The sequence below is a fragment of the Bemisia tabaci genome, chromosome 9 (genome assembly GCF_918797505.1).
Source record: "Bemisia tabaci chromosome 9, PGI_BMITA_v3".
Classification (NCBI taxonomy): Eukaryota; Metazoa; Arthropoda; class Insecta; order Hemiptera; family Aleyrodidae; genus Bemisia; species Bemisia tabaci.
Genome location: NC_092801.1, coordinates 37,568,489 through 37,593,506, shown reverse-complemented (window position 1 = coordinate 37,593,506; position 25,018 = coordinate 37,568,489). Strand labels below are relative to the sequence as shown.

The 25,018-nt window shown below is 39.9% G+C and overlaps 1 protein-coding gene across 5 annotated transcripts in view; it reads right to left on the bottom strand.

Annotated features, from left to right (window-relative positions):
* Positions 1 to 25,018, bottom strand: part of Sema5c (Semaphorin 5c) — a 232,364-nt gene that overhangs the window by 48,085 nt on the left and 159,261 nt on the right. For all 5 annotated transcript variants that reach the window (XM_019061175.2, XM_072304568.1, XM_019061176.2 and 2 more), the window contains exon 3: positions 23,274 to 23,373. In XM_019061175.2, coding sequence (XP_018916720.2) covers positions 23,274 to 23,373 — 100 coding nt within the window. The remainder of the gene's footprint in view (positions 1 to 23,273; positions 23,374 to 25,018) is intronic.

Below are 25,018 nucleotides of genomic sequence, written 5' to 3'. Positions count from 1 at the left end.
TCAATGTTTTCAAAAGTCTGTACTCTAGATCCAATGTGTTTTTTTCCAGTGAAATAGCTCTAGAGCCATATGACACTTCATGTCTTTGGAAACTTAAACGCAAAGATAGAAAAAACAACCACAACATCGGGTGTCTCTTAGAGTTTTTAAACCAGAGATTGGTTCTAATATGCAGGTTGATTTTTACGGGTTCATTAAATTTTTCCCAAACGGAACGTTTCTACACATACCTGATCAAATTTTGACCTCCTTCGAGGCCCTGACACTCATTGACGTTTCCAGTTTCATGCACCGTGTACCAGGGAGAGAGGTGTGCATAAGAAAACAAAATACAGCGCCGAGCAGTGGCGTGGCGCGCTTTGCGATATATCGATTGTTATGCCATTTAAATCCACGGGAAAGGATCGATAAACAGGGTGTCCGCAGCGAACACCTTAAAAATCGATTCTTTACCATAGGTTCAAATGGCTGAACAATCGATACATCGCAATTCACGCCACGCCACTGAATACGATTTCCAGCTAACGATTCCGAGCTCTCGGAAATGATTGTGCCAAAAAAGGAGACCCGCGGCCCATAAATTCTCGAGTTGGCCGCTTCGACGTTGTTTCGCGGGCGAACGTGACAGGGGAGGCGAAAAAACGATTTATAGATAAGCCCGACGGGGCTCCGAGGGTCGAATCTCGAATCGTTGTCAAGTCACCTCGATCGATATAAAAGCATTACTTTGATACAGGAATATATCGATTGAAGTGTCTCGATCTTGGAGTGGAGCGGACTAGCGCCTGGATTCTTGCATCACTATCGAACGACTTTGATCGATGTTTCGTATTATTAATATAGGATTATATCGATCAAGTTGATTTCTATTGGCTCAACTATCCAGGCTCCAAGTTTTGCGGCCAAAGCGGACGAAATTGAAAATAAAGCAGGAATATGTAAGATAAATTGGACTACAATTTGCAATTAGGAATTATAAATTGCGACCCGATTTAAAAACAACCTATGTGTCATTACTTTCACATAAGTGTTTTCTCAGATAAGCCAGAATTTATAGCTCCAAATTGCAAAATACAGTCCAATTGGACTATTTCTATATCAAACGGAACTATGTGCATTTAGACATGAGCCCTGAGGCCCATAAGAATACATGCATAACAGAGCTCACGTCATAATGCACATAGTTTCGTTGGACAGAAATACGTCCAATTGGAGAGGGGGAAGTAGAGGCGGAGGTGATAACGTGGATGCGCGCCACGTATCTTACATCGACAAGGTTTCAAATGAACATATTTATGCTAAAAGGAACTATGTGCATAGGGATTGCGTGTAACATAGTTCCTTTTAGCATAAACACGTCCAAATATTCCTTAATTGCATTGCATGCACGCGAGATTCAAATTGGTCGGATGATTTTCGGAATCATGGGTTGTTGCGATTGAGATGATATGACTTAATACTCTATGGACACCAATACGGGGAGATTTGGGAGAGCAAAGAAGGAAGAAAAGCGAAGATTTCGAGGAAAAGAGGAAGAAAGTGACCAAGAGTGTAAATATTGGCTCGCATCAATTCAAAAGAAGTCCCGGGGGGTCTGGATTTGGACCCCCTCTGATTCTCCCAACGAAATTTTGATCCTAAAAACTTTACTATCTGTATGCGATTTTAGGAATTTCATGCCTTTTGACCCTTCTTCAATGATCAATACTTGGCGGTAACTTTTCTCGATAAAAGATTCCCAAGGCCCTTCCTCCTAAAAAATTGGATTAATTGAGACTGAAACAAGTCAATTTCCTCGGTCTAAGTTCTTGCTACACCGCTGACAAAGATAGTGTTGTTCGATCAAAGAATGACCAAAAAATAATTCTGCGTTAACAACTTAGAGCAACATTCATTTTTTATAATTTTTCATCCATGACGCTGTCAAAATTTATAAAAAAAGAGACTTGTCTCTGAAAAATTTGGACCAAAACGGGGCGTTTTTGGAAAAAAAAACTTAATATAGTAAAAAAGTAGTATTTTGACGTATAGAACACCCTCCAAAAATACGGAAATTAAAATCTGGGAACGGTATATTTCAGCAAAAGGATCGTCAAGCGCAAACAAGTAGATTGCAGTAAAAAGAGCGAGACAAAGTTATTACTCTTGGGATGTTTTGATTCCGATTCACAGACTTCAGAAATGTAGCTTAGATGGCTGAAATCAGTATGAAAAGTCAAATTAAACGCATTGTTGTGCTGTTGCCTGATACACTAAGAGAAAATCAGAGTATTAGATATTTTGACGAAGGATCAGAACTTTCCCGGTACATTTGGCATCGCAGCCAGGTCGTTTACACCCACAATCCAACGACGCTTGACTCGGCGACTTCTGTCAGAGGCAGAAAAGATAAAGTTCGTGCCATATGGCATCAGCCGTACAAATCCATGCGCCCGCCTGCAAAGACCAGCAATGGCCATCATCTTTGCCGACAAGGTTGCCGGATTTCGCGCGTAAGTCGCGTTATTTTTAATTTTTGTTTGAGGGTCCCTCAAATGAACTGTCTACGATCTTCTAATTTATATATATTTAACTGGAGGAGATTGTCGGTTTTATTTTGATGATATTAGGATAAAAGTTAATCTCATCAATCGATTGAACATTTAAAGGGAAATTTAAACGACATCGGTAATTTCTATAATTTCTTGGCTTAGATAATTTGAATTCATTTCCATGCACTCAAGAGAAAGGACTTGCATTGTTGCAAAGGGTGCAAAAATTGATTCCTTGATAAAAAAAGTCATACTTGATGAGCTGAATATCAGTACACCAGAGCCAAAAGGTACCTAACACACATTTTTTTAAGAAATCGAGATAGTTTAGTTTTGGCAATCTCCAATAACGGCCCCGCACGTGTGGAAAATTTGGTAGCCTTCTCTTATGCCAATTATGAGGTACGGAGTTTCGACAATTGCAATTGACGTTACAATCAATAGGGCCGATGCACGCTTTTTCCTTGATATATCGGAATGACTAAAATAGTGTTGGGTACCTTTTGAATCTGGGGTACTGATATATGTATGATCTGTAATAATTTTGTTTCACATTATTATTGAGACATTTCTTTAAAAATAATTGTAAAAGAAAATCAAGATCACTGTATTTTATTATTGTGTGCCTTCTTTGGGTGAAACATCGAAAGATGTACTTTCTTAGAGATGGTAATTTTATCGTATACCGACTGTTGGCAAGGACCTTAAGATGACAGAAGTGAAATGTCAGCATGTAAAAAACAACCAACTAGAGTTGCTTAAGTGAAAATTTCGCTGCAGTTCATGAGGCAACATTGTTCGACTCACCGACCCTCGAATACATAGTATTGTCACTCGATGATGCAGTCTGTCTGCGGGCTAAGGGGTTGTCATTTTCGAGCAGACTATTTTTTCCAATTAATTTTTAACCAGACGAAGATTTATAGGCCATGTTTATGTGTTTTGTTTTGCGAGTCTGGGTCCATGTGTAGATTTTCCCGCTCATATTGTTCTGGTGCTCTGCCAGCGCCTGCCTCGTAAAAAATCACTTTCGCGGTTTCTGGTGATCTTGGCACCAAGTGCAGGCTTGTCTCAATAGAAACAGGACTAACAGTATTTATTTTTCCTTACTAAAAAACGTAACTAGATTCTTGCGCTGCAAAATTTCTACTCGTAAACTGTATTTTTCATAGATAACTATTTGGACATTTCTTACTGAAAATCTAACAGATTTTTTTTTTCCGAACAGAAACAGAAATCAGCAAAAATGAGGATAGAAATCGTGATAATATACTCTTGGAAATAAAGCTGAATTATTTTGGTTGATTTTGCAACTGGGGATTGTAATTACGTCCTTTCGTCTTGGAAAACAACGATTCAAAGACCATTTCGACGAATTGATGGTGAATAAATACTGGGTATTCTCAAAACGATTCCTCTCCTGCGTATGAGTCTGTAGGCGTTGCCAAATTTCCCCTGGCAAATCATTAATTTTCAGGGAAATTTTCGAATGTTTGCCTACCAATTCCTCAGATAATTTTGTTTGCAATTTGATCCAAAACGTCTGAAAATTTCAAGGCAAAATAATCATAATTTTCTTCAAAAATAAACATTTCATGGAAGGAAATTTGGCAACTCTCGAATGCTCTTACGGCGTTCTTCCTTATAACACGGTCGACGGTCCACCCAGTCTAGGACTCACCCGGGAAAGAGATAGATACACCCTTTCGCCAGCGAGCCGAAAATTAGATTGATAGATAAACCTACAGACAAAGAAGCCAAAAGAGATATGGAGGGATCCCGGATCCCACTGGTGGAAACGGGGAAAAGGGAGATAGATAATTAGACTATCTAACGGCAACCCAGGAGAGACCCTATAGTTAAGCTCTTATTTTCCCACTTAGTCTTTAGGACCACCGATTTCAACCAATATGATCGCTCTTTAGTCCCTATGTCTTCTTTGTCCATTGCTTTGTCTATCCTTTTCAGTGATCAGCCACATCATAACACCGCGAGGGAGATGCGTGTTTTTTCACTTCCACCATCGATAAGCTTGCCCTATCGCGTCCTCGACCGAAGCGGTCGCTCTAATTACACCGATGAGTATCGGCTTATGAACAGGGTCCACATCGACGGTCAAAGACACATGCAGGTGACGAATCTTGAGATCGTCGCCAGATGGTGGAAAAAAACTCGCCTACCTGACAAAGGTTCTTACGAGGGGGTAGGCGAGTTCTTTCGTCGTCGGGCAAACGTGCGGGTCCTGAGTTGGTCGCAGCCACCGGGTCGGTTCCAAATTGGCACTTGCTCGACCCCGGCACCCAGTTGGCACTTGGCACCGGCACAATCATTAATTGGCTCAATTATTTTCAAACATTCGGCGCCTAGAGCGCTGTTGCCGTGAGATATCTTCAAAAAAGGCAGCGTTTGCGCAATCGCGAAGGTAAAATATTGAGGGGCGATTTTTCAGGGTGGAAAAAGGTATCTTTCTTGGCAAATAAATTTTGCAACTTTTTTAAATGTAGGTATAAAAAAAATCGGGTTTAGAAAAAAAAATATTACAAACGAGGACAGGCTACAAAATCTCTCATTTTCTGAGAGTATAGTAATTTCTAATTTTGCCGTATTTCAGTGATACAAAAGACAGCACTTTTCATAAGTCGAGTTAAGAGAAAAACCAAACACACAATTTGGCCTTGAACGGCGCGACTTAAGGAGGAATGATGACGAGGACTTGAGATGAAAAGGAGAAAGCCTCGGCGCGGCAATCGGCATGTAACACATATTAGCGCCTACAAGACTGCACGAATACTTCACGCATTGCATCAAACACAGTGCGGTTATCGTGGTCAGCGTGAAACGCATAGCGCCTTTAAGAATGCATGAATACTTCTCGCATTGCGCCAAACACAGTGCGGAGGCATGAAACGCATAGCGCCTACAAGACTGCGTGAATACTTTACGCATTGCGCCAATCACGGTGCGGTCGTCGGCGTGGCGCGGCGGCGGAAGTTAAATTCATTGAACCAAATTTTGTGTTTGTTCTTTCATAATGTTTTCGTTCATTTCTTATGAATGGAAGGCCTTGCCCATTAGAGATGGGTTTACGAAACTTGACTTTCGCGCAAAGTTCCGTAACATTTTGCTTGTAGTGTTGACAGGGCTTTCCCAAAAAATGTGTTCAACACGAGTAAACGCGTCTTATAACCCCACCCCCGCTGGCACGTTCACTTGATGGTTTTTATTAATGTTTCAGAACGAATGAGAAGGGGGCGGCAAAATACAGGCGGCCCATAGGCGGCAAGTAGGAAAATCCGGCCCTGATATACCCATTTCAATTTAGCGTCAGTTTACTTTGACGGAGTCAGTGAACCCTCGGTTCACGGAACCTAAGCTCATTTCTACTGTGCTAAGGAAAACCCCTGCATGGAAATTCGAAGGTTGCCAAATTTTCCTGGACGAAACAAATATTTTAGAGGGAAGTTATGCATGTTTTTCCTCAGAAATTTTAGATTAAATTGCGCACAAAATTGCCTGAGAAACTTGAAGAAAAATATTTATAATTTTCTCAGTAAATTCGTTTTTTATTGAATGAAATTTGGCAACGTCTGACGACTCATAAGGCCTTTTTCCTCAGTACGGTAGATTTCTGGCGACAAAAAAGGCCTACCTAAAGAACTTATTTACTCGTAAGACCGAGGATTTTCCTCCTTCTCAAGAGACTGCCAGCAAGGCAACGTTGCCGATGGGTGGTGAGTGGTGGTGAGTGCAATTTGCTTTTAGTTTTATCTCGATTGCAGCCGTTGGTTGTTGGTTGACGGTTGATGGATGATGAGCGCCGAGCGAATAGCGAGATAGGTGGAAGAGGGGGGCAACGTGGCGATTAATACTTGAGACAATCGCAAGATATAGTCAACGGGATTTATTTCCGATCGATTTGAAACGATGAGGAGGCTGGGTCGATATGATGCCTCCTGCCTCCTTCCTGTGCTACTGCAAGGGCCGTTTTCAATTTCGTACAATATGACGTGAGTGTAGTATGAATTACGTATAAACGCATCGGTGGAAAAGCTAATGGCAAATCTAGAGGCAAACCAAGGGTGACGTAAGAGAAAGGGTTATGCGTTGAATTTAGTAAAATATTACAAAAAATTTCACGAGATTGTGAACAAAAAAATTATGAAATATTCATCATTGCTATGCTGCCGCGCTAAGGAAAAACGCCGTATAAACCTTCAGGCGTTGCCAAATTTTCTTCGATACAACACGAATTCTCTAGTAAACTTATGAATATTTTTCCTCCGATTTTTCAGAGGATATTCTTTGTATTTTGATCTAAAGTTCCTGCAAATTTCAAGGAAAAATATTCATAATTTTCTTCATGAATAAACAATTCATCAAAAGAAAGGCAACCCTCGAATGTTCGTCCGGCGTTCTTCCTGAACACGGCAGTAGGCAATACAACTGGCACCGAAAAACACCAAATAATGCAGATACCTTTTGTTTTTCGTAATTAATTTTTAATTCTTATCAGTTTTTCTAAATTCATATCAAACTTCCATTTCTTTGCGGTATATCGAGAAAAACATACACCAATAAGTAATGTGTAAGACGGAGTGCTTACGAATATGATGACATGCAGTTTGTAACCGACTCAGCAAAAATGCACTTAGCTCACCTGTGAACAAGAAAGGAAACAAAACATTATTAATCAAAAGAAAGTTAAAATGTTTATAAAAGCACAAGATAGGAAACAAAAATTGGTGTTTTATTGTTTTGAAAACAAAATATTGAGTCACTTTTGAAATCGATTTTAAGGAGACCCAATTTCGTCCCCTGTTTATGTTTGCAATTCATTTATCTTTTGGAGACCATCGAGAAGAATTCATCGAAAAAATCAACTTGTCGCACTAATGAAAGCGTTTGAGCCTAAAATTGAAACAATTTTCTGTTCCTTACATTATTATGAGGATAAAAATCGGACTGAAATAATCACAAAATCACGGTAAAATTAATGCACATGCCCTTTTGACCTGATTTTCAGAGTATGTGCACCAACTTTGCTGCGTTCTCATTATTTTCGCACATTTCAAATTTTATTGATGAAAACGCCCACGAAAACCCGTTCGCAACGAGCGAGACCGGACTTGACAAAGCTCTCACAGGGGGCGGCGTCGGATCTCCAGCCAAAGCGTAAACACACATCAATTTATCGATCGTAAAATAGCCACAAGTGGCCGCTATTTGCTCAAGTTTTTTCATCTGCTCGCCGTATCTTTCATCCGGAATCCTCGGCCCATGCATCAAGATAAACTATGATTATTCGTCATAAAAATTTACTGCCCAGAGAGGCTCCGCCCTCGGGGCACAAATTAAGACGCGTGGAGAATGCGTGCCCTCCCCTATCCGAAACTGCGAGTGGAAGAAGGATAGAATCATAGAAGCTTAGCCTGTCTCTCTCACACTCACGTATATATAGGGGGGCAGGTTTCCAGGCGCGTGCAGGATATGATTGGGCGAGCTTTTATTAAGTTCCATCATTTGCCCCTTCAGTTTTTAGGAGTAATTACGGGGAATGATGACCGGTATTCTGCCGTGCTAAGGAAGAACGTCGTATGAGCCATCAGGCGTTGCCAAATTTTCTTTGGTAAATCACGGTTTTTTGGGGAAATTTTTAAATATTTTCTTCCCAATTTTTCAGATAATTTCGTTCGCAATTTCACCTAGAGGCCCTGAAAATGTCAAGGAAAAATATTCGTAGCTGTCTTAAAAAATAAACATTCTATCGGAGGAAATGTGGCAACTCTCGAATGTTCATACGGCGTTTTTCCTCAGCAAGGCAGTATTCTAGTATGTGCTAGGCAAAAACGACGTTTGAGGCTTTGGATCTTGCCAAATGTACCTTAATATAATACAAAAGTTCCGGGAAACTTGTAAATATTTGTCTCCCAATGTGTACAAGATCTTGTTCACAATTTCATATAAAGTATCGGAAAAGTTCAAGAGGAAGTATTCATGACTTTCGAGACCAATTACTGTTGCATTCAGGGAAATTTGGCAATGTTTGAATGGTCATACGTTGTTTTTTCTTCAGTATGGCAGTATTAGCTTTTCAGACTGCAGTTTCGGTCCGCTTGATTTTTATTTCAGGTTATTTGGCACTTGATTCTCGGGTGATAAATGGCTTTTTTATGGACACTTGTCACAATGAGATGAGTCTTGGAATTGGATGATTTTATCGGGTGTTAGCATCAAAACAGCATTCTATGAAACGTTGACCTCGGTCGGTAGTTTACAAAGTAGTTTGCGTGGATTAAAGTCACATCTAATAAACCACGCTTAGTTGGTACGACGTGGAACTCTTTTCAGTTTTATGAGAGGTAGTGAGGAAAATTTTACGCATTCCGCTGGATTTGCCCTCTAAGTTTTAGTTTTTTCCATAGAAAAAGTATGTATTTGTATAGTTTGTCACTCTACACGTAAGCCACGATTAGTTCCTGGTGTTGCTTTTCCTCGTAGGCTTCCTAAGTAACATTAACTATGTAAAAAAAAGTTTAGAAAACTCGTAAATTTCAAAGAGAAAACTCTTCAAAAACTATATACAAATCCGAGTAACGAAACTTTTTTCGTCCTTTTTTACATAAAAAAGCCATATTTTAAAGTTTCGGAATCCTTTTTCCTGTCAATTCTAACCCGCACTTCGAGAGCTTTTTAATCTTGTTTTTCCGTAAATTTTAAAACCCACTTTTTTCTGTTTTTCCCTTTTTTCATTGATTTTAAACAAAAATCTTTGTTTTCCATGTACCATAATATGGATTGCATTTTGCAAAAAGGAACCACTAGCATTGCAATGTTGCTAAGATTGTGCAACTTCTTTTGTCTTGGAGGAAAACCCCGATTGTCCATTAATAGTTTCTATTTTACTCGCTAAAAACTGTAAATTTAAGACAAAAATTACCATCTAAATTTCATAGTTCTTCACGATTTCCGCAATTTTATTGCAAAAGATGAAGTTGCACAATCTTAGCATCATTGCAATGCTAGTGGTTCCTTTTTGCAAACTGCAATCCATATGTAGTATATTTTGTTTTTAGCACACCAATAGGGAGTAATTACTGATTTTTAGAATTTGAAAAAAATGAAATTGACACCAATTTTTCCAGAATCTCTTTTTCACGGAAACACATAAATTTTTACATAAAAAGAACTAAAACTGGTTTCCTAACTCAAACATTTCGTCAATATTTCACGAACTTTTAACGTCCAAATTTCACAGTTAATGGTACTAGGAATCGATTGACTCCTTTAATGTTGATCAACCAAAAAGAAAAAAAAATCAACAATTATGGGCAATTTTGAACCGCAGATTAAAACTAATTTTGGAAAACATTTCTTGAATCATCCGAGATGTTCAGGATATCCTATCTCTGAGTATCGAGCACTCCCTCAACCTCCGAAACCAGATACGCGTTTCCCAACCTGACATCGAACCACCATCACCAACACAACGAACAGCGAACCAGGCCAGGCCGCGAAATCGTCACGCCAATTGAACGAGTTATTTGTCAAAAAGAAACACGTCCCACTTCAGATGAACCCCAGGTTACACAAGAACACCAGCGACTTGGGGCTCATCAGAAAAACAGACACGATCCCGTTCACCAATAATCGGTTCAATTATTCCGCATTGTCCCTTGTTCGCTCCCGAGCTTTTCCAGTCGAGCGTCCGGACCACCCCGATCCAGAACCCCCCGGTCCGGACCCCCTCCCCGGCCAGGAGTTCGGGTAGGTCCATGCTGGCCGATCCTCGAGATGTAACACGTCCTTATCGGCCCTGAAAATCACCCGGGACGCATAAAACGTCCACACGGAACGCGTACTCGGGTACACGTGCGCGAGGGGGGGTCGTGGGCGGGGTGAGGGGTTGGGTTGGGGGGTTGGGGGACGGGTGGGGGACAGGGGGACAGGCGGAGGCGGCCGCCCCCGCGTGGGTCGCCTGTCGCCCCGGCTGATCCTCGCTCGAGCAATTAGAAATCAGCAATCAGCCTCTTGTACAGTGTTGCCGATAGAGGGAACCGTTTATATGAGGATTTTCGGATTAGCACTGTAACAATGGAGAATTTGCAGGTGTCTGAAATTTGATGAATTCCGTGTTTGAACGGACGTTACCAAGTAAGCTGAACACAAGGATACCCTTGATTCATAAATTGAACAATTATTTGAGGACATACGACAAAATAACCGAATCTGCTAAAATGCATGCGTTTAAATGGGGAATGCCGCCATATGACGTCACTAGGCGGCACATTTTCTCATTTTTAAATATATTTTTACACTATTTCCCGTAGCCGAAAAAAATTTATAAAAAATACTGTGAAATCAGCTCTTTAAGCACTTTCAGATGAAGCCAAAAAAATTGCGTGCAAATTTTCCATTGAACCACACCAACTTTCCAGTTTTTCATTTTTTCCCTTGATATCTCGTATAAAGACAATTTAATAGCTCATGAACTTGAATTTCGAGTATAGTACACTGCTACTTCTTGAATTATTTCCAACTGGACTGAGTTGAACGGATTGAACAAAGTCATACTCGCGAAAAAAAAAAAAATGTTATTATTGATTTTAAGGACGACGGACATTTTATGTTACCCCGCAAAAAAATCATCAAGCGTTTTGCAATTTCCTAAATACGTACTACCAAAGTTCATTTTTAACGTTAAGTGTTACCAAAAAAGGAAACTTGCGGGAAAAAGAAAAAGATTTTAAATAAAAACTTACTTTTTGTGAGCAGAAAATCACATGCGAGAACTGACAAGGACTGTTTCAGGAATTTAGTTGATAATGAAAATGTTAGAGATAAGGTATATCATTACAACGAAATTTTGACGAAAATCACTGCGTCCGAATGATTGCTCTTGATTACTATTTTGATTACGGAATCGACCTCGAGTTTCAGTAGAGTTATAATTATTGAGCATGCTAAATCTTGCGAATGGGTTGAGAGCGGTTAGATATGAGACCGTTTCTTTAAATTTGTAAAACAAAGGCACTGCAGCTAATAATTCCTGGTAGGTAATAAACTTTAAATCCGTCTCACATAGACGGGGAAATGATTTTAGAGAAAATTAGATTTCATCCGCGGAAAAATGTCAAGAATCACATTTTCAAAAAAGTGGAGATCATTCCTTTTCACCATAAGTCTAAACAAAGCAAGTGCGTTCCTTTAAACGGTAAAGAAATTTTCTCCAACCCACGATCGATCTAATTCCTTAAGAAAGACATTTTCAAAAAATCCAGGGCGACAAAAGGTGTTGAGAGAGGACGAAATTTCAATTCGTCTCGAAAAATGCTCTAAAATCTATCAAAATTGCCCCTCTAACAAGAGGGGATTCAATATGCATTGCAAGGGCAGGGGGTAGGAGAGAGGGGGGGAGCGAACAATTACTTCCACTCTCATAATGCCAATTCACATTTTCATACTACATTTGGATCACATTTTGCAATAAGGAACCACTATTTCTGGCCCATTTAAGACACGGCATACATGCCATTGCTTTCCCTGCACAGATATGTGCTTTTATGGGCGAGCCAGAGATAGTGGTTCCTTATTGCAAAATGTAATCCATTTGAAAATGAATGCATTTCTTCAACGGTCCGACAACGGTCAGCTAAGTAAGTGCAGGACATCAGGCGACGGACGGTGAACTACCTCGGAGCTATCTGAGTTGGCGCCAGTTGTATCTTCTCTGGCTCGTGACGCGGACATTTGGACGTATTTCTGCCAAACGGAACTATGTGTATTATGACATGAGCCCTGTCATGCATGTATTCTTATGGGTCTTGGGGCTCATGGCTTAATGCACATAGTTCCGTTTGGCAAAAATACGTCCATTTGCTCCCTGCCTTGCCTCCTTTGCTCTTCCTATTCTTCTGCTAAGCTACTAAGATCACCAAAGGGTCGTGCTCTATGGTTTTTATTGCACAAAACCGGATCAAGAAGTGAGCCGGTAGAGACACGATGAACTCAGCTACAGGGTAAGTATAGACATTCAAAAAAGTCTATCTGTGGGAGAAAATGCATAGTAGATAGATTGTTTTTGCGTAAATACTTCAAATGAGTCAAGTAACCATATAATTATATTTTGTTAGCCAAAAATTCAGAAGTAAAACATTATAAACTTTGATTAAGCACAGAGCTTGTCTGTTTGATTTTCACGGAGATGCAAACTATAACCCTCCTGTGGCGGGAAACTAGAAATCGCCGACAAATTCCACTCTATTTTGCTTCAATAAAAAGTATACAAAATTAGATGTAAAGAAATAAGAGAGGAAATGCTAATTGTACTGCTGGAAATTCAAACGGAGATTTTTTTCTTCTTGGATATGTCGCAGGCAAACAGTGAAATCAGGCATTTTGTCAAATGCCTGGGCAGATAGCTAAATTTTGACGGTCTACAAAATTTTCTGAATTTATGGCGAGAAGCTCGCGAGTTTTCAATATTTTTTGGAAAAATATCTCTTCAAACCTACGAGCTCTTCTTGTCTTTTCCTCTTTACTTGCCTCTCATATTTTTAAATGATGAGATTCTAAAAATTCTGTATTTTATAACATGCTGAAAGTTTTCGGATAAGTGCGCCTGTGCAAAAGCTAAAACTGGTCTAAAATACTATTGTGCGATGCAAATTTTTAATGAGCATTTTTTCTTACAGGAAAAATCAATTATTTTGTCAAAAATCAGGAAAAGAAGCAGAATTTCAATCTAAGTTAGAATATGTGACTATTTGCCTATGCATTTGACAAAATGCCTAATTTTACTATTTGCCTGCGACAGATATATGGTACCAGCTAGCACATTGACGAGTGCATGCAATGATTTCGGTGACCTTAGGAGTTTGGCTCGGATAGGCAACTAAACTAACTGCATAGCAAGGCGGAAAGTATCACGGGATTTGAAGGCGCTCTAAGCTGAGTAACCTCAAATTTTGAAAACACGATTCTGCGACTGGTACAACCAGCTCCCTCTCTTCCAATGATTTGCAAAAGACTATGTGATAAGCACTCCTATTGATCCCTTGCGCAAGATTTGCATTTTCCGAATGAAGTCATACATTTCCTTCCTCCGTCCGACTTCAAAGTCGGCGGCCCCCAGTAACTGTCAGCTGGAAAAAAGGGATCCAGATGCGATCAGGAAAATCACGGCGCTGCATTCCTCGAAGGTGCCTTGCCCCGGGGACCGAAACCCTATTAACTAACTCGCGGATGCTCTTTTCTTATACGTCGCCCGTCGGATGAAACAACGTAACGTGTCTCAGCGATGAGCCCTAGAGTTCGTGTCACTTAGTGCATTCGAGGGCTCGCTAAAAAATGGACTTGGGTGCTTTTGTCGGCTGGGCATCGATTCGCGTCCGACTCTCGCTCTCTACAGAACTATTCGCAATTGACGCACCTGAAATCGTAATTATCGCCTCGGCGAATTGTCTTTCACAAAGCGTCGGGGGCCGCGCAATGCTGCCGTGCTATAGAAGTACGCCGTATGAGCCTTCAGGCGTCGCCGAATTTCCTTTGACGAATCACTAATTTTCAAGAAAATTTGGATTGCATTTTGCAAAAAGAAACCACTAGCATTGCAATGATGCTAAGATTGTGCAACTTTGTCCTTTGCAATTAAATTGCGGAAATAGTGAAAAACTATGAAATTTAGATGGTAATTTTTGTCTTAAATTCACAGTTTTTAGCGAGTAAAATAGAAACTATTAATGGATAATCGGGGTTTTCCTCCAAGACAAAAGAAGTTGCACAATCTTAGCAACATTGCAATGCTAGTGGCTCCTTTTTGCAAAATGCAATCCATTTGTGAATATTTTTCATTCAATTTCTCAGGTAATTTTGTTTGTAATTTGATCTAAAAAGTCTGAAAATTTCAAGGAAAAATACTGGTAATTTTTCTCAACGATAAAGATTTCATCGGAGGAAATTTGGCGACTCTCGAATGTTCATACGGCGTTCGCCCGTAGCACAGCAGAATGGCTTGCGTAGGTCTCGATTTCGGCGCCATTGGTGCCGTGTCTTGCAAAATTGAACGAACAATTTGGATTTTTAAATAATCAGGGCCGAATTTCGGAATTTTTAACTGAGGTCATAGCACTCCCAACCCCCGTATTAGCACTTGTAATTTTTCAACTGGATTACATTTTGCAAAAAGGAACCTGGAGCATTACAATGTTGCTGGGGTTGTGCAGTTCACATTTGTTGCAATCAAATTACTGAAATCACGGAACAAATTTTGACAAAGGTAATTTTTGTCTTGAATTTATAGTTTATTGGGAGTAAAGATAAAATTTGTTTCGATGACAGTCTATATTTGCAAGGGGCAAAAGTTGCACAATATTAGCAACATTGGAATGCTCTTGGTTCCTTTTTGCCAAATGCAATCCAACTGATCAACAGAACGGCACTTGTCGAAAAGATTTCAGCAGGAGCTCGAATATTTTGAATAAGTTTGGCAGGCTGGGGTCGAGAAGGCTTTGCCCGATTATCGGCTTAAAATCTTTCCCATCGTGATCGTTGACGGGATAAAAGACGGACAAGCTCTTGGGCGAATGGGCCTACGATGAAATTTCAAGGCCAACCTATGTGCGAAACTGTTTCAAGTGGTGTCAGCGTGTTTGAACCCATTCGCAGATTACCAAGGCGAATAAGCCGGGCTTTGACCAAACCGATTTGATCCTATCAGTTTCAGTGCGAGCTCATCAACAAATTCTCCGGGCTCAGGTTCACAGTGCTGCCATTTTATTCTAACAAAAGATTCCGAAATAATTCCGATTTCCGGAAACATATTCCGATTTGCCAAAGTTCCTGGAAAAATTCCGAGGTTGTTCCATAATTTCGGGAAAAAATTCCGAAATACCCACGGATCTAGTTTCGAAGATCGTCAAATTTGATCAAAAAGTACCTAAATTTGGTCAAATAAATGGTCAAACTGGGAAAAACCGGAAATTTTGAGGAGATTCCGAAAATAGCTGAAAGTTCCGGGGATTCCGAAGATCCCGGAAAAAGTTCCGATTCTTTAAAAAACTCCGAATTCCGGAATTGATTCCAGAAAATGGGAGCACTGGATATTCATGTGAGGCAATTCGTCGATTCCAGCACGAAGAAACGTAACTTCATTCCAAGGTTGCCAAATTGACTCGAACAATTAATTTATTTTACAAAAATGTACGTATGCAATTTTCATCCAAAATTAGTCTGTTTTTTGCTTGGAATCTAGAGTAAAATCAGGGAAATTTTCCGTCAGAAATGCCCAAGATTCTCTTGATTAATAGGCAATTTGCGAGGGGAAATTTGGCAACATTGAAATGGAGTTACGTTCTTTCGTTCAGGAGACGACGAATTGCACAGCTAGCTACTGCTATCCTCACTTTTATTTTCCACTTCCGTGATCTCATGAACTTCAGATCGATACAAGCGCGATTCCTTCTAGAAAAGGCAAAAAACCCATCTCTCAGCTCATTTTTGCCAGAAATCAATATTTGTCCCTGTTTACATATCCTGCGTCCAATTATTCAATTGCAAAACCTCACATCCTCAATCTAAAATGCTTCCCGTAAACGATTATCATTCTAAGCGGGACTCATTTTAACAAGAAGAAAGATGACCGTACATATTTTTGATCCTAAACGGCTCATATTTTCACAGAGGTGGAAGAGCGCAACTGCCCACTTGCCTGCATCCTTAAACGGCGCCACTAAATCCATGGCTCCACTCACTTTAGCCGCCAATCGGTAGTTCAGCTCTCCGATTGCGGGTGAAATCGCAGCGCGCCTTGATAGCCCTCATTTTGAGTAATAACTATGGTAAACCCAATCAATCACCCGGGATCGCATCGTAGATAGCTGGAGCCGCTCGGGTTATGACCCCGCTGCGGTTCGCCAATCACTTGGCTCCAACCTCGCATTGTACTATGCGTGAGCATCCGCTATAGCACTCATGTTGACCGTGGCTGTCAAATTGTTATATCGCGGAAAATTTCTTCGGACAGGCGAAATGTCAATGATCAAATTTAAATTTCTCTCCTATGAGGAGAGAAATTCAAATTATCCTCCTATTATCAATTATATGTGTAAATTTTACATCAAATTTCATATCTTTGGTACGTCTTACACTGAGAAAAAAACTTCGTGCATGGGACCCGAAGTTGCATATTGATCTCTAAAGTTTTCTGATCTCGCATCCGAAAATTTGAGGTCAAGCTGCCGAAGTTCGGGTCAGACATCGAGGCACTTCGGTATGTACCGGAGTACTTCATGATGTGTGAAACAAACCCTTCGGTATCCATCGAAATACTTCAGATGTCTGACCTGAACTTCGGCAGCTGGACCTCAAGTTTTTAGAAACGTAATCCGAAAACTTCAGAGATCCACATGACCTCAACTTCGGGTCCCAATCACGAAGTTTTTTTCTCCGTGTATGAAAAGTCTTTATTCAGACTTTCATGCGTTTTGAGTTGCTCCATGCACTAACGATAGGTTACTTTAATACTTTTCCATGATCACAGGAAACCAACAGTATCAGGAAATACATGGTTTCCTCTAAAAAACAGTATATTTATCTTATCGAAGCTTTAAACTTTGGTTTAAATACTCCAGTGAGGCGAAAAACAGTTTAGTTGTTTTTTCTATCTTTGCGTTTGAGTCTCCGATAAAGTGCATTGACGTATACGGATCTGAATGCTTATTAGATGTGACTCACAAAAATGGCATCGATGTAATACTAAATCTTGTTGATTACGCTCTGGCAATCACCTACTCATTTTGTTTTTGGGTAATTTTTGGTTTACCCGAGGAATCAAGTGTAACTAGGGTATACCTAGGTGAAACCCCTATGAATTCAGCTGTTTATTTGCGGCACCCTTTGTAATTAATCATCAAGAAGCTGAGGTCTAGAATTAAAATTATTCGACTCACTTTCTTCAATTTTCCTAAGAAACTTGCTCACCTACTAAAAATAAGCAGAAAGCAGAGCAGCACTCATTTTAAAAGTGTAATGATGGTTTTCCTGAAATTTGATGATTATGCAATTTCTGCTTGGGTGTTGATAGAATTGTATCATGGATTTCATTAATTCATAATGCAGATTTTATTATCCTGGCGGCAAAATAAATAGTGCTTAAAAAAAATTGCTCCTTCACTTTGATAATCATGCAATTTTAGCTATGCTTGAATTTTAAAACAATCGTTTATGCAGCTTGATGATGACGACTCAAAATTCGATTTTCTCATCGATCCGGCGCCACGTGTTTGAATATTATGAGGCCAGGGCGCGAATCGTGGCCTAATAAATTGCGGCCGTAAGTCGGAGATGAGGGCCTTGTAAGAAATAAGGCCTTATGAACATTCGAAGGTTGCCAAATTTCTTCCAAATACACACATTATTCAGGAAACTTGCAAGGAACGAGCCTCAGGACGAGGTATGAATTAGAGAAAAATAGATTTAAAAGTGAAAAAATGTGCCGCCTTATGACGTCATCTGGCGGCATTTTCCATTTAAACACATGTATTTTCGTAGATTAGGTTATTTTGTCATAGTTCTCGCAATAATTGTTTAATTTACAAACCAAGGATATCCTAGTACTCAGTTTTCTTAGAGGTATCATTTTAAAGATGAAATTCTCAAACTTTCAGATACCTGCAAATTCTCCATTAAGGGGCGGCCTCAATATTAAATAAAAAATATAAGGATTAGAGAGGCACACCGGAAAAAAAAAACACATTGGATCGAGAGTCCAGACTCTTGAAAACATTAACAAGAAAAAATACTTTTGATTCAATCGGATTTTAGCTTGAATCAAAACGAAATCCGCTTGGTTCTTGATTTAAGCAAAAATCTGATTGAATTAAGAGTATTTTTCTTGTCGATGTTTTAAAGAGTCTGGACTCTAGATCCAAGGTGTTATTTTTTCCAGTGCATTTGGCAATGTCTGGCTGCTCACGCGAGGTTTTTTCTTAGGACGGCAAGCGCGAAAAAGACAGGGCCCGGCGCGGAAGAGATGGACGATGACTGATGCGTCACTTCGGTGCGATGCTGGGAGTCGTGAGCCATCGATGCCTGGATATGATATTAATGTGTGCTCGTATAATACGCTGTGCGTGAGGGAGTGTGCATGCGTTCTCGTCACTCTATTCCAACGGTCCGCTCAATGATGGTGGAGTACTCGCCTACGTAACATCGGATCACGAACCTTGATTTTGCTATTAAAGCAGGCTTTCAAAGGCTCACGAGTAAATGAAATTTGTGCCGTTTTTGTAGTTTCGCTTTAGAGTTACCAAGTTGATTGAGATGTGAAAGTCCCGTTGGGATATTGAGGATTATTGAATGAAGTTTTGCAATGAGCCCGTTTTTCTATAGCTACATGATTTCTGTCATGATTAAACGCACGCGTAGGCTCGTATTTACAGTCATTTTTCAAACAAATCTTCTCCAAGGAGGCTTCATTTGGTTTAAAGTTTGATTATAGGAGGGTTGAGGAAGGCTTGCCCACTGGAACAACGCGCCAAATGCGCCTAAAAAATCGACTATGGCGCCTAAAAAATGAAAGCTCTGCGCCAACGTGGCCGATAAAAAATGCCCCCTAAATATCTGGATTTTCACAGGAAGTCACATAAAGAAAGGAAAACAAATCTATTTGAATTGAAGAAACTCAGAATTTTCAGCACTTCAAGTGAAAGCCTGCTATTTCTATTCTTCGCGATTTCATTCTCAGTGCTTTTGTCTTCCCCAAGTTACAGCTACTTACTACTTCTGATACGAAAACATCTTGCGTCTAACTTTTCACTAAAGGTAACAGGCAAAAAGTCAATTTGGCCCCTAAAAAACTTCAATGGCGCCTAAAAATCGGGCTTGATGCGCCACATGGCTGCTAAAACTCAAAGGTGAGTTTTGAACACTGGGCTTGACCATAGCACCTTAATGAGAACAACTACATAAATGAATCTTGAGTGAAATTCAGCAGTATAACTCGGGAGATGCATCTTCACGAGGTTCCTTTACAATAATTTATCGCCAGAGAAAGCACAAAATAAAAAAGGAAATATGATGCATGTTTTGTGAATTTTAAGGTAAATTTGCACCTGTCTCAAATTTCAAAACATTGAAATTACTTCTTCCGTGTTTTGTGATTTTTGCGAGGCAAATTATCGTAGTCGCTTGCCAGGATCCATTTTCAGAGTCATTGTCCTGCTTTTATTATTTTCGAGGTACATTATAATTTTAATTACAAAGAAGCTACGTCAAAGATCTCCTTGAATTCCTTTTAATCACAATGTAAACCGTATGTGTTCTCCTTAACTCGAGGAGCCGTTTAAATAGGAACAATGAATAATGACATAGAATGAGGCACCTAGACAACTCAAGCAAAGGATATGATTCTTAATAGTGCTTTTAAAGTTTACTCAAAATTTTCGACTAGATGTGAGCTAGAGGAGAACCAACAGATTCAAATAGGCAAGTAGATTGGCGAATCAAACGATGGTTCAAGAATCAAGACAGAAATCACGACATGCACTTATTTGTTCAGAATGCGCCTATTTGTTTCCTTTTCTCCGATTTCCATTCTTTTCTCTCTCTCTCTCTTTCGCATTTTGTTTCCTACCGAGGAAGAGGATAGGCATGCCATCTTCGCTTCCTGATCCACCTTTGGGAGAGGACCATCTTGAGGGGGAGGGGGGCATCAGTTACGCCCACGAGACTACACTTTCGCCGAGTGTCATCGATTGAACTGCAAATTCTCTTCAAAATTCTCTGAGAATAACTTCCAATCGAAGCTTACTTATAAAAAGTGCGGAGATAGCTCCTCCCAGAAATAGGCCAATATTAATTCTCTTTGTCCCTTCAATTACACAAATAATAAAAATCTGAATGTTAAGGGAGAGTGAAAGATACGCAATAACTTTTTCTCCCGGTTATATAAATGTATCCAACACCTGGAATCGAGAGAGCGAGATAAAGATCCCTCTTCGGTGACACCTACGTATGACTTCAATCGAGTGGAGAGCCTCTCTTGTCTTGCTAAGTAAGGAAGAACGCCGTATGCGCCCGCAGACCATGCCACATTTCTTTGGATAAAAAAACTTTTTCAGGGAAACTTGTAAATATTTTCCTTGCAGTTTTTAAATAGTTCTGTGGGCACTTTGATCTAAACTGAAATAAAAAAAAAATGTGCATGGCTCAAGCGTGATGACTCTTGAATTTGACACCAAGCATTTTATTTTTCTTGATTTAAGCTGAATTTTTCTTGGTGCAAGGGAAAGAAGGCTTGGGTTAAGCAAAAAAGTAGTTTATATTAAACAGCAAAATTCGTGATTCTAGAAAAGATACTTCTTGACGGCAGATTTAAGATTCTTTTTTTTTTCAGTGTAAAGTATTAAAAAACAGTCTGTCAAAAAATGGCCTTTTTGTGTCTCTTTTTAGGGAATTTCAGGGACCTCATTTTACCGTGGCCTAGATAATACTATGTGATGAAAGAGTTCGTCAAAATGTTAGCCGGTGCTTGGTTTGGTATTACAGCTTCGCAAAGTTTACATTTATTACGATTATGCTGATATTTTGAAGTTTGTCCGTTGAAAAATGAATTTTGGTTGATTCCGTTTTACTTTTCGGGGCACAAAAATATCAACTGGACTATATTTTGCAATTAGGAACTACAATTTTTGGCTCGGTCTGCGCATGTACGTGTTTTTACGTATGAGCCGTACTTGTAGTTCCTAATTGCAAAGGACAAATGGACGTATTTCTGTCGAACGGAACTAAGCGCCATCGGGGTGGGAAGGTAGAGGCGGCTTGGATTGGCGGCGGAACCGGGCGTCGGGCTCATTCGTTCCTATACTCGCAATGCTTTTCCATGGCGCTTAGTTCCGTTTGACAGAACGCGAACGCGCTATCCGGCACTCAAAATTCCTCAAAAGGAACTCAAATTGGCGCTTAGTTCCGTTTGACAGAAATACGTCCAAGTGATGATACAATGCCTCACGCCAGGAAAATATATAATCTTGGGTTGTTTTTTCAATCAAAGAACCTCAAAATATTAAGATTCGTCAACAGTAATACAATTTAAACTTTGCGACGCTATTTCGTCAAAACGAGCTTTGGAATCGGGTCGAAACTTTCACTAGAGAAAATTTCTCACCATAAAGTATTATTCAGACTAAAATCTGGTGCAATTTGACAATATTTGAATGTTCTTACGACTTTTTTTCGTTAGCACAGCAGCACTGCACTTGACGACAACCACTTGAGGAATTATCTCACTCCAGACTCGGTCGAACTGAGGAGTCAGTTTTATTAAAATAGCAAAACCGAGTCAACAATGCACCGTCAGACGGTTGGTTTCGAGAGCCTGCGACTCACTTGATAGGGGAATCATCCACTTGAGGAGAAGAGGCTCGCAGCTCCGCTAGTCGTACCTCATGTCGTTCATTCTGACAAAAGCACGTAACTGAATTCTCGTGTATCCCTTACGTGTATGGAGTTGGATGGACTTCAGGGCTCGTCTCAAAATTCGGATGTGTGCCGTTCTTATGAAAGTGAAGATGTCACTTTCGAATGATGATTCAGACAGCTAATCGTGATCGTGAATGCAAGCCCTCGAGTTGCGATTCTCTCGTTGACTTTAGCACCCCTAAGCCTTTGCAAATATGATTCGTCGCCGGTTTTATCTAATCAATAGTTCGAGGCTCAATCTACAGGTGGGTTCTGTTGGTTGACTTGAAAGCAAGGGCATGAGTTAGTTAGTTAGTTAGTTAGTTAGTATAATTTAAGACATTCAGCGTCACAGGCTATTAACGTCTTTACAGAGAATTTTGAAAATGGGAGTATATACGAAAATTTAGATTTTTAAATTAAGAGAGGTGAAGAGTTTCAGAATTTTGGTAGTAGGATTGGGTTCAGCGCATGTAAGTGGGTTTGTATTTCTGTTGATTGTAGGGGAGTAGATCTGTAATTGGAGATAATTCATCCTTTAAGGGATTTCAAATGGACGTAAATCTATCAAACGGAGCTATAAGAGTTTCAGAATTTTGGTAGTAACATTGGGTTCATCGCATGTAAGTGGGTTTGCAGTGGCGTGGCGTGAATTGCGATATATCGATTGTTATGCCATTTAAACCTACGAAAAAAGATCGATTATCAGGGTGTTCGCAGCGAACACCTTAGTAATCGATTCTTTACCGTAGCTTCAAATGGCGAGATATCGATAATCGATTATTCACGCCACGCCACTGTGGGTTTGTATTTCTGTTGATTGTAGGGGAGTAGATCTGTGATTGGAGATAATTCATCCTTTAAAAGATTTCAAATGGACGTATTTCTATCAAACGGAGCAATGTGCATTAAGTCATGAGCCCTCAGACCTATAAGAATATGTGCATAACAGGGCTCACGTCATAATGCACAGTTCCGTTCGATGGAAATACGTCCAAAGGTGATCGTTTACGGGAAATCGTTGCTATTCTCCCGTAAGGGCGTATCTCAATTTCCACAAGAGCTCTGAACTCCGTATAACTCTATGATTTCTGAGGCTCAAGAATCCGACCGGGTGGAGGACCAAGTATCCGAGATAAGTATATTGCAGGAGCAACAATCGTTTTTTTCTCTATGAGTTTCTCTTGCGTATGTGAATAATTAACTAAGACGCGATCCTTACGGGGGAAAAAAAAATTATCTCTACTTAAGACACATGTGAAACGTCGAGATGAGTGATTTTCTTACCTGGCTCCGACGATCAGTTGTTTTCTTGCAACATCGAAGAGAATCTGAGTAAAAGATGTGACTCCTGGTTCAAAAAACTCCCGGGCTGTGTTCAGCAGATCTGTAACAAAGAGAAGCATCCGATCACAATCTCATTCCAGTCCGTTAAACACACTATGACGTCACATTTTTCACCGCCACGAGTGAACTGTCACAGAGGCTAACCCATCAGGAATAATTCCTACTCCTTGGTTTAATCCTTCGACTCATAGGTTAATGGAAAAAAAGAGCGATCGACATCACGTGACCTCTCTCCTGCCGTGCTAAGGGAAACCGACGTATGGACATTCGAGCGTTGCTCATCGAAGTAACTTATTTTTGGGGCAAGTCATGAATACCCTTCGTTGATATTTTCAGTCACTTCGGATCGAATTACGAAAGAAATTGAGGCGTTGGATGCAGGAAATGCATTTCTCGCGGTTGCGGTATCTGTTTTCAGCATTGTAAAATCATAAAGAATTTTAGTAAAAGTTACAAGGATTACATACATTTGCTTTAATCATAATGGATGAGAAGGTGGCAGAAATTTTGAGAAATCGCACACCGAAAAAAAAGTGATGTTGATTTAATATCCTGAATGTAAAAAAAAAAGTGTGCAGAAACTTTCAAAATGCTGAAGTAATACCGCTACAGCAGTTACTGCTGCAATGTCAATATGTAAAACTAACTGCTATAGCGGGCAATTCAGCATTTTGTAAGTTCTCACACAAATTTTTTTACATCCAGGATGTTAAATCAACATCACTTTTTTTTCAGCGCAACCAAGAAATTCCCTCTCTGCATCCCGCGCTTCAATTTTCTGTAAAATTAGGAGGAAAGTGTCCAAGGATTTTCCGGAAAATTCATGATTTGTCGAAGAAAGTTTGACGACATCTGGAGGTTCATACGTCGTTTTTTCTTAGCGCATCAGTGTCTGTCCTTTACCGCCGCACGGAGAGAATTTTTAAAACTTGATAAATCTGGATGGTTTACCCGCTGTGACAGGTATAAATCTATTACGCTGTTGATCTCCGGTGGTTTATACGTTAACCTATCAAAAATCTCCAGGATCGTCGTTTTGAAAATAGATGGCTCAATTAACATTTACATGGCGGGCGAGGGGATTAGGGAGCACATTCGGAAGCGCTTCGGTTGGTTGGGTTGGTAGAATGTGACAGCCGATGCAATGAAAGTGCAACATTCGCGTTCGGTGACTCGGAGAATGTATTCGTTGCCGAGCTAAGGAAAAACGTCATAAGAACGTATTTCTGCCAAACGAAACTATGTGCATTAAGACATGAGCCATGAGACCCATAAGAATGTATGCATAACCGGGCTCACGTCATAATGCAAATACTTCCGTTTGGTAGAAATACGTTTGTATGGACATTTGAAGCACTGGGCGCAGAAAGGGCATTTCAAGGTTGCGGTGTCTTAAAATCTCCGCTGAAGTTTCATCCATGATTAAAGCAAATGTTTGTACTTCATTGAAACATTTACTGAATATTCTTTATGATTTTTTAACGCTGCACTGGAAAAAAACCACATTGGAGTCCAGACTCCTGAAAACATTGACAAGAAAAAATACTCTTGATTCAATCGGATTTTTGCTTGAATCAAAACGAAATCCGCTTAAATTAAGAGGATTGGTTCTTGGTTTAAGCTAGATTCTGATTGAATCAAGAGCACTTTTTCTTGTCGATATTTTTAAGAGTCTGGACTCTAGA